This window comes from Dipodomys merriami, unplaced genomic scaffold (assembly GCF_024711535.1).
Source record: "Dipodomys merriami isolate MVZ:Mamm:240054 unplaced genomic scaffold, mDipMer1.0.p SCAF_2, whole genome shotgun sequence".
NCBI classification, from domain to species: Eukaryota; Metazoa; Chordata; class Mammalia; order Rodentia; family Heteromyidae; genus Dipodomys; species Dipodomys merriami.
Window position 1 is genome coordinate 36,888,526 of NW_027203381.1, and position 10,167 is coordinate 36,898,692.

Sequence of the window (10,167 nt, forward strand, 5' to 3'; positions counted from 1 at the left end):
ACTTACTTATAAACAAAATTATCCTTAATCTAGCCAGATACCCGTAGTTTATGCCTGTAATTCTAGTTACACAGGAGGCTAAGAGAATTACATTCAGAACCAGCCCAGGCAAAGAAGTCCATATGGCTATAATTTCTAATTAACCACCAAAATGCCAGAAGTGAGCTGTGACTCAAATGCTAGAGCACTAGACTTAGGAAAAAATCTAAGGGACAGCTTTCTGGCCCTGAGTTCAAGTCCTAGTATCTGCACATACACATATACAAAGAAAAAAAACACATTTTTTTTTCATTTGCTCAAGGTATTCCTTTTTTTAAAAAAGGCTTATTCTTAACCTGTACAACTAGACAACAGAAAATATCCAATTAAGTGCCTAGAACAAAAAGAAAGCATAAAAAAAAAACCAGCAAAGATTAACATTCCTACATCTTCCTGAGTCAGGAACATGTTAAACTACATTTAGCATTTTCTGTTTAAATATACTACTTAATTCTGTCACATAAGATTAGCATCTGTTACTAAAAAAGATTGCTGTGTATGTTATATAAAATTATAGAGTATTTTGTTTTGCTTTTGGCCATTCTAAGAATTGAACTCAGAGCCTTGGGCTTGTAGGCAAGTAAAAAGTCACATGGCAAATAAAGTATTACAACCAGATTTCTGCATTTCTTAAAAGATAATTTTTATAATTTATACATTATATATAACATATAATAGACAAAAAGGAACTGAACTATTTACCACGAATTGAAAATGAAGCAAAATGTCCTTTTGAACATTTACTTTGAAGACCATGCAGTGGTTGAGCATGTATATTCAACTTTCATTATTTTAGCCTTTATCAATGCCAATTTCAAAGAAAGGCACTTAATTTACAAAGTTGAGTACAATCAATCTTGAATTTTTTAACTAACTTACATATATACATTGACACAACAGCTGGATAACTAAGATTAAAGTATTTTACCGGCATTGTACAGATTTTGACTGTTTGAGTATTTACTGGTGCTGTTGGCCTTGAAGTTATGTTGTTTGTGGTTTCAGCTCTTGTTACAGCTTGCTGAGGTGATACCAACATTAACTGACCATTGTTACTTTTGATCAAAACTGTACCTGTAGTTAAAGAAAAAAACAAATGTGACTTCCAAGTTTATAAATAAAACATAACCACCACACTTTCTTTTCTCATACAGTACTAGCAACAGAAAATGAGTACTTAGTACATAATGAATTCCATTTCCATTAATCATAAAATGATACTATAAAATGATTTTAAATGATAAAATGTTTTCATAAATCTATTTTAAAGTATTAAAAAAACAGCTTATATAGTGGTAGCATCTCTAATCCCAGCACTTAAAAGGCTAAAGCAGGAGAACTTTGAGTTTGTTGTCAGCCCAGGCTATGAATAAAATGTCTCAAAATAAAATAAAATGAGAATCTTATGTTCAACTACATTAAAAATATATTGGAAAAAGATATCATCAAATAAAATATAAGACTCAAACAGAATAAAAATTTCCTTTCAAAGGGCAAATATCCAAAATGCAGCATAAGCATGGATGCAAATAACAGGGAAAGCTATATTAAGACCACAATATTAAGACCACAGTATTACTTTCTATATAGCTAACCAGTCCAAAATTAGTAAGCTCAATAGCAATACTAAATGGTAAGAAAGATGTGCATCAGCAGGTGATACACATTTGGTGATAGTGTGACTGGTATAACTACGAGATCAACTCTACATGACTATACCAAACTGATTTCCTTTTATATCCTCTATAACCTAGTATTTATAACCTAAGCAATTTCTTGTTTTTGTCAAGATAATACTTGTAGCTGGAATTCTTGTTATAGAATGGCAGCATAATGAGCTCCTATTCCCTAAGAAACAAGTATAACTAGTAAATACGACTTGTAAAAACAAGTATAACTAGTAAAGATACTGTAGCTGTACAGACCATTGAAGCCTTTGGAAATTTTCATAAAGCAAAGAGAGTATGACTACACAATTATTTAAGAAGATCTTTCCAAACTCAGAAAGATCAGCAAGAATCTATGACATTTAAACTATTGTCCTCCCCTTTTCAATTAAGCATGAAACTCCACCCCAAGTAGTGTAGCCAAAAACACAAGGCTCTCTCACAAGTAGTTTCCAGTCAAAGGCCAAGGTGTCTTCCCTGGAAAGAACAAACTCTAAAATTTCTCACCCTCCCTAAACCCAAGTCCCACCCTCCCAGTGAAGAAGAAAAATACATCCTAAATTTCTGAAGCTCACTTTTTTCATTAACCCTCACTCATTTTTAATTAATTAATAAAAGCTCTACTTCAAAGATGGTATATAATAAGCATACTTGGGTACCACACTTCAACTCTTTTTCAGAATTCCATGTTAAGAGGCAAGCAGGGAAGATTAGAGTACCACCTAGGCCCATCTAATACCCTACAACTAAAAATATTTTATTTTTTTGTAAAAGTATGCCACAGTTCTGATGCTGCTCCAAATATAGGCACTAAAGGAAATGATAAATATCCTCAATAAAGGAAACATCCTTAGGTTTGAACTTCTTCATAATATATTTGATTATGACAAAGCTCAAAGTTAAAAACATTCTCAAATACAATTGAGCTATTTTTATTATCTTCAACAATTGTTAGGGGGCTGGAAAGGTGGCTCAGTGGTAGAGCGCTTGCCTTGCATGCCTGAGGCCCTGGGTTCGATTCCTCAGCACTACATAAGCAAAAAGAAAAAAGCCGAAAGTGGCGCTGTGGCTCAAGTGGTAGAGCGCTAGCCTTGAGCTGAAGAGCTGAGGGACAGCGCCAAGCCCAGAGTTCAGGCTCCACAACTGGACCCAAAAAAAAAAAAAAAAAAAAAAAAACAATTGTTCAAAAGTGTTTCAATTCAACCTGTCAATTTATGAGTACAACATATCTTGTTCACTGTCACCCTTTCCTTCATTTTACCCCCAATCTATTCAAATCCTACCCATCCCCTCAAGTTACCTGATTTTCACATTTGAATATTATGACTATGTTCACCCACTATCCTTTTATCCATTTGTTTGCCCAACTCTTAAGTCTAACCCCCCTCAGACAAAACCTATTTCTACTTCCTACTCTTTGTTTTGTTAAACTGTCAATTCATTATTGCACCACTGGAATCCACTCTTGGATATACCATACTTTAGTCAGGTTGTATTTCACATATATGGCCCAATCTAACACATCTGCAAACATATGCCCTTTGTTTCTGAGCCTGACTTATAATTGAGCTATCAAGAGACAAGCTATCCAGAGACAAGCTAAACCATAAGTCTATTACTTTACTAGAGAACTAAAAAGACAACTAAGCAGGACCCTTCTGGGGTCAGAACAAACCTCAAACATTTGCCTCAAAAACTATTACTGTAAAGAAGTCTAAATTTCCAAAGGATTATGGAAAACTTAGGCTGTAAGGGCATTGCTGAAAACAATAGGCAATCAGGAAGCAATGAGTGAATCCTAATATCTGAGTCAGGAATAAGAAACAAAGAGCCCTGCTAAGATGGCATTGCTCATCCTCAGGGGTGTCCTCTGAGAAGCAACATAAAGACTTCTTATGTGGAGGAAAACAGATCATTATACATAAAGTAGTCTATTCAGTAAACAAAAATAGGAAGTGGTGCTGTGGGCTCAAACAGTAGAGCACTTGCTTTGAGCTGAAGAGCACAGGGACAGTGCCCAGGCCCAGAGTTCAAGCCCCACGACCCACCAAAAAAAAAAAAAAAAATTCTCATAAACAAAAATACACCTATTTCCATGGGAGTGGGAACCAGTATCTAAAGTTGCTAATAATATTGCCTTAAAGGCATAGGGAAACAGGCAACAGAACCCCTTTTGAGGGGATACAGACATAGATTTAACTGACAAAGAGTCAAGAACAATCACTGAACACTGATTAGTATTATCAAAGGACTGAAAGGAAACTTTGAAGAAACAAAGGAAAACACCATGATATCACAAATAAAGAAGGTCACTAGAAGCTGTGTATTGTGATACATGCCTCCAGTCTCAGCTACTTAGGAGGCTGAGCCAGGAGAACCATTTAAGAAAAGGAGGTTAAGAGAGACCAGCCTGGCAAAGACCCTTTGTCCAGGAGGTAGGGAAAAGGGAGGGGAAAATTTTAAAACTGTAGATATGTCTTTAAAAATAAATGAAGGGTTGGGCGTATAGCTCAGTATTAGGGTCCTTGCTAAGTATGCATGAGGCTGTGGGTTCAGTTTTCATTACACAGAAAAAAAGAAAATTCTATAATTAATAAGCACAGTAACAGAAATGAGTTCACAAGATGGACTCAACAATGGAGTTTCAACTGGAAAAACAAAGATAAGTAACAATTTTTAAAAAGATAAACTAAAGGCAAAATAAAGAAACTCTCAGATAAACAAAAACTGAGAGAATTCACTGCAGGCAGATACATCATATAAGAAATACCAAATAAACCCTGTCAGACTGAAGACAAGTGACCCCAGAGAGTAATCTTAAAGAACAAATAGCACTGGAAGGTAATTTTGTGATTTGACAACATAAAGTGCACGTTACTTCTTTCTTAACTGATTTAAGAAAAACAATTGTATATGTATACAACTGTGTTTTTTGAACTACAACAAATAAGAGCACAAAGTAAATGGTACACAGAAACCTACACTATGCTAAGAAAGTAACTTCAAGTGGTAGCTATATTTCACAGGAACAAATAAAGAAGTCCATATGACACTGAATTGAAACTCCTTTGTACAACTACTCAATGATTAAAGAAAATAATAAAAGGCCCTGAGTTCAATCCCAACACTAACAAGAAAAAGAGATTGTACTGCTAACCACACAGAAGACGACTAAACAATTCTAACACTAAATTAAATAATTTAGAAATGCATAAAACTACTGCTACTAGAAATACATAAATTCTGAAACTCATTCGGGAAGGAGACAACAGACCCTTACAAATAAAGATATAAAGATGCCTTCACTGGTCCAGTCTAATTAACATTTAAAGAAAAATTTATACTACTCCTTCACATACTCTTCCCAAAAAATAAACATGGAAGAGAATATGCCAACTCATTCTGTAAAGTAAGTATTACCAATACTCAGCCTGGAGCAGTGGTTGAAGCCTATAATCCTACCTACTTGGAGATAGAGATCAGAGGATTGTGGTTCAAAGACAGTCCAGCCATAACAATGCACAACACTCTCCTTAAAGGTTAAAGATCTACCCTTTCCACTGATGCTGGTGGCAACTTTTCCTTGTAATCCTAGTTATTCCAGAAGCTGAGATCTAAAAAATCTCAGTTCAGCCAACCTGAACAGAAAAGTCTGTGAACATCTTATGTCAAATTAATCAACTAAAACCCAGAACTGACTTTAGCTAAGTATAACTATGCCAAAATATTGTGAAACATAAGTAGTCACTTAAACTCAATAAAGAAATATTTGTAAAATAAAATAAAACCCAGAAGTGGAGATGTGGTTCAAGTGGTAGGCAACCTAGAGCAAAATAGCTTAGCAAGAGTTCAAGAAACAGCTCAAGCCCCATACCAGAAGGGGGGAAAATCACAACTATCCTTTCAGATTATTGAGAATTTAGTGTGCGCTAACATATTTCAGATGAATAGCAATTACAGAGTGCCTTGAGCCAAGTACTGTAAAGATGTTCAGTTAGAGGGCTGAGATGGTGGCTCAGTGGTAGAGCGCTTGCCTTGCATGCATGAGGCACTGGCTTCGATTCTTCAGCACCACGTAAGCAAAAAGAAAAAAGCCGGAAGTGGCGCTGTGGCTCAAGTGGTAGAGTGCTAGCCTTGAGCTGAAGAGCTGAGGGACAGCACCCAGGCCCAGAGTTCAGGTCCCACAACCGGACCCCCCCCCCAAAAAAAAAGATGTTCAGTTAGGACACACCTGACAGATTCCAGATTCCTCTATGTTCCACATGAATGTTATTCCAAAGTTCTGTGGCATGCAAACTTTACATGTATTTATTTTACTTAATCCTTAATGATACTTACAGGAAGAAGTTATAAGCCATATAGAAATAAGAATGCTCTCATGAAGAATAAAGTTTATTAACTTGCCAAACATCACAAAATCATGTAGCTGGGATTTACATCTAGGTCAATAGACTCCAAGGCCAATTCAGCCATTTATTGTTACACTCCACCTTTTCTTTTTTTTTTTTTTTTTTTTTTGTCGGTCATGGGGCTTGAACTCTGGGCCTGGGCGCTGTCCCTCAGCTCTTCAGCTCAAGACAAGTGCTCTACCACTTGAGCTACAGCGCCACTTCCAACACTCCACCTTTTCAGTAAAGACTAAGGCCCCAAATTCCTTGTTATCTACAAAGTTGTATAGCACACCATCTAGTCTTTATTCTGTACTAAACTTTCCAAGCTACTATGTATCATATACCTAATTCACTTGGAGATAACAAGAGTCATTTCAGATATAATTACCCAATAATGAAAAGAATCTGTATAAAAGTAGTATCATCAAGCTTCCTTTTTCTCTATATTCAAAGCCTACATCCTTCCCTGACCACTCAACTGTTGAGTCATTTGACATTACAATAAGCTTGAAAATGACTTCTTAAATTCCACGAACAGGTTTGTTAAATTAAATATTAACATTGTGGATTTTATATATATTGGTGTGGGTCTTCAACTTAGGGCTTGGACACTGTCCCTGAGCCACTTTGTGCTCAAGGCTAGTGCTCTACCACTTGAGCCACAGTGCCACTTCCAAGTTTTGAGTGGTTCACTGGAGACAAGAGTCTCATAGAGACTTCTGCCCAGGCTGGCTTCAAACTGTGATCCCCAGATCTCAGGCTCCTGAATAGTCAGGATTACAGGCATGAACCACCAGCACTGGCATGGATTATATATTTAAACAATATTTTGGGGGAAGTGTACCAGTATTTATTGAAATATTATCATCTGAACCAACAATTGCACTAGTAGATAATCCTATAAAAATGTTTACAAGCCTGCACAAAACAAAGGTGTTTATTACAGCATTATTTACAATAGCAGAAAGTAGCATGACCAGTACCAATAGGAAAGAGATCAAAAAACAATGGAACATTAATACAAATGAACTACTGTGCAGCTAAAAAACTGAAGAATTAGATACCATGAAATTACTAAGGGTAATCCTCTGGTGATGTGGAAATTATGTTTGAATAACTTTTTAACATTCTGCTTTACACAGAATAAACAAAGACCCTGAGTTCAAGCCCCAGTACCAGCACAAAAAACAATAAAACAAATCACCTTTCAGCATTAATACTCAAAAAAACATACTGTATACTCACAGAGTATGCATAATGCTGTAGAAAGAATAGTGTTAGAAGGCTGGGCCCCAGTGGATCACGCCTATAATCCTAGCTACTCAGGAGGCTGAGATCTGAGGATCACAGTTCAAAGCACGAAATTCGAGGAGACTCTGATTTCCAGTAAACCACCAGAAAACTGGAAGTGTTGCTGTGGCTTAAGTGGTAGAGTGCTAGTCTTGAGCTGAAGAGCTGAGGAACAGCACTCAGGCCCAGAATACAAGCCCCACAACTGACCAAAAAATAGTGTTAGAAAGATCTGGGTTCAAAGCCACTCCAGCTCCTAAGAGCTACCTGGGTTGGCCAAATTATTTCGTCTTAGAGACCTCTTCCCTTATAATACTACCTACCCTATATGGCCAATGAATAAAATAATATACTTTATTAAAAGTGCCTAGCATAGAAAGCCCTCATAAGTGATTTGTTCCAATTTGTCATCAAATTGTCATCCTTTTTTTTTTTTTTTTGTCAGTCATGGGGCTTGAACTCTAGGCTTGGGCACTGTCCCTCAGCTCTTCAGCTCAAGGCTAGGGCTATACCACTTGAGCCACAGCACTGATTCTGGTTTTCTAGTGGTTTATTGGGAGATAAGAGTCTCATGGACTTTCCTGCCCAGGCTGGCTTTGAACCGTGATCCTCAGATCTCAGCTTCCTGAGTAGCTAGGATTACAGGCGTGAGCCACGGTGCCCAGCATCAAGTTGTCATTCTTGATCATTTTTCTATCTTAACAAGTTTTGATTGTTTGTAAATGAATTTCAGTGACTAGACCAAATGTGTACTTTAGCAAATTAAGTTGCAATTTCGTTCAAATACATTTATAACTATGTAAGAGTGTAGGCAGGATGATAATTTTGAACTGGTATTTTCAGCATAGTTTTAACAAGTGTAGATACCATATGTATCACATAAAACTGAAACAAAGTTTGATTAAATGTGCATGATATTAACAACTAAATATAGCATTAGCTGGAAAAACGGGCTGTTGTTTTGCAAGAAGATAACAAAGTAATCTTTAGAATAAATGACTGTATTTCTTTGCTATCAAAGTTATCATCATTAAAGTATTCTTGACTTGGATTTTTTTTTTTGTTTTTTGAGCTACCAGCACGTTGGAAGCTCTAGTTTCTGCTAGGCAAATTAAGAGAAGACAAATTCCAAGAAACTTTCAATACAGCCAAGACAAATGAGAGAACAAACCTCATTCAACACATGTAATATATGGACACTAACGCAAAACAAAACCTTTATGAAAACCATGGAAAACAGCCCTAGGATAAAGCAGTCAAAGCAAGATTCATTAAAAGAGCATTCATTCAGACATTACTTCAAATATAACTACTACTGGGCTCTGACGTATTTGTCAACTCCCACACTTGTGCCCTAGGATAGGGATTCTTCCATCTAAAAGTTAAAACCACTGCACATCGGGAGATGGCTCCGGGAAGCAGCATTTGTTTTCCGGCCCTGGGAAACTAGAAACGTATTCTTCATGATTTTTGTTTTTTTCACTCTTGACTCCCAAGACCTTTTACAAAGACATTTCTTTTCTCTTTAGCATCCCAATGGAGGATGGAAAATAGACTCGGGTCTGGTTTTCCCGGAAGACGAACTTTGTGTAGCGATCCCATTCGTCTCCCGGGGCTGGTGGGTGGAGGGACCTCGAGGGCGCAATGGAAGAGGCTGCTTCAGCTCCTGCTGGCCCTGAGGTGACAAGAATTCCTTCCTACAACACCAAACGCTGGGATGAGGGCACAAGGAGGGTGGTGTTAGCTCAACCTAAGCCCCAATGAATCACTGCTTCCTGTACATTCCCTGCAAAGCCGGGATGATGGTTAACAAACACACAAAAAAAGGTTTCCTTTGGCTCAAACTTCTATTTCCCCATGCTCCCTGCAAGGCTCGGCCATCCGGGACCGCGAGCCTGCCGGTGTCACCGCGGGCTGCAGCTCCGGGTGACCGCGCATGGAGCAGGGGATGGGAGGGGGGGTGCGGGGAGGGGAGATGGGGGGTGCGCCACGTACCTGGAGGGAGCTGCACGTTGGCGGGCAACTGGATGGTCGTGGTGCCGGGGGCTTTCACGGTGACCAGCTGCGGAGCCGCCGACAGCGCGGGGCCCCCGAGGCTGAGTTTCGGGAGGGCGCTGACAGGAGCCACTTTGGTCACCAAGGTCCCCACGGAAGCGCGCGAGGGCTGGGACGCCAAGGGCTCCGCGCGGACACTCAGGGGAGCCTTGGCCACGGCGCCCAAGGCCGCCGGGGCCACGGTCACGGCGCCCGAGGCGCTGACGGCCGCGGGAGGCGCGGCGCCCGGGGGTTCGGTGAGACCCGCGGGCATCCCCGCCGGGGTATCAGCGGCGGCGGCGGCGGCGCTGCCCTGCGGGGAGCGGAGCAGAGGACGGCCGGGACTCGCGGCAGTCGACTCGGGCGCCTGGCTGGCCCCGCAGCATCACTGGCGCCCGCCGCAGCCGCCCCGGGACCCCGCGGACTCCCGCCCGCCCGCCCGGCGCCCGCGCGCCCGGCGCTCCCTCAGCGGCGCTCACACGTGCGCCTCTGCCTGCGGTCCCGACTGCGGCGGACCCGGACGCGCGGCTCGCCGAAGGGCGTCACTTCAATCCCCACCTCCGGAACCTCACTCCGAACGCCTCCTTTCCCCACCGCCAGAAACTTCAAAACGACAAGCCCCGCAGCACCTCAGAAACGCCCCAGCCCGTGGCGTCCGGCCCCCGCTACGAGCCCCGGCCAGCCATGTTTATATAGCCACGCGGAGACCTCGCGCGCACGCGCTCTGGCTTTCGCCGCCGCCCGGG

At 40.5% G+C, this 10,167-nt stretch overlaps 1 protein-coding gene across 2 annotated transcripts in view; it reads right to left on the reverse strand.

The window, feature by feature from the left end:
• The window catches only part of Taf4b (TATA-box binding protein associated factor 4b), a 96,517-nt gene extending 86,822 nt beyond the window's left edge, over positions 1-9,695 (reverse strand). For both annotated transcript variants that reach the window (XM_070028654.1, XM_070028653.1), the window contains exons 1-2: positions 9,383-9,695; positions 968-1,113 (exon numbers count right to left, since the gene is read on the reverse strand). In XM_070028654.1, coding sequence (XP_069884755.1) covers positions 968-1,113; positions 9,383-9,695 — 459 coding nt within the window. The remainder of the gene's footprint in view (positions 1-967; positions 1,114-9,382) is intronic.
• Positions 9,696-10,167: the final 472 nt, after the last annotated feature.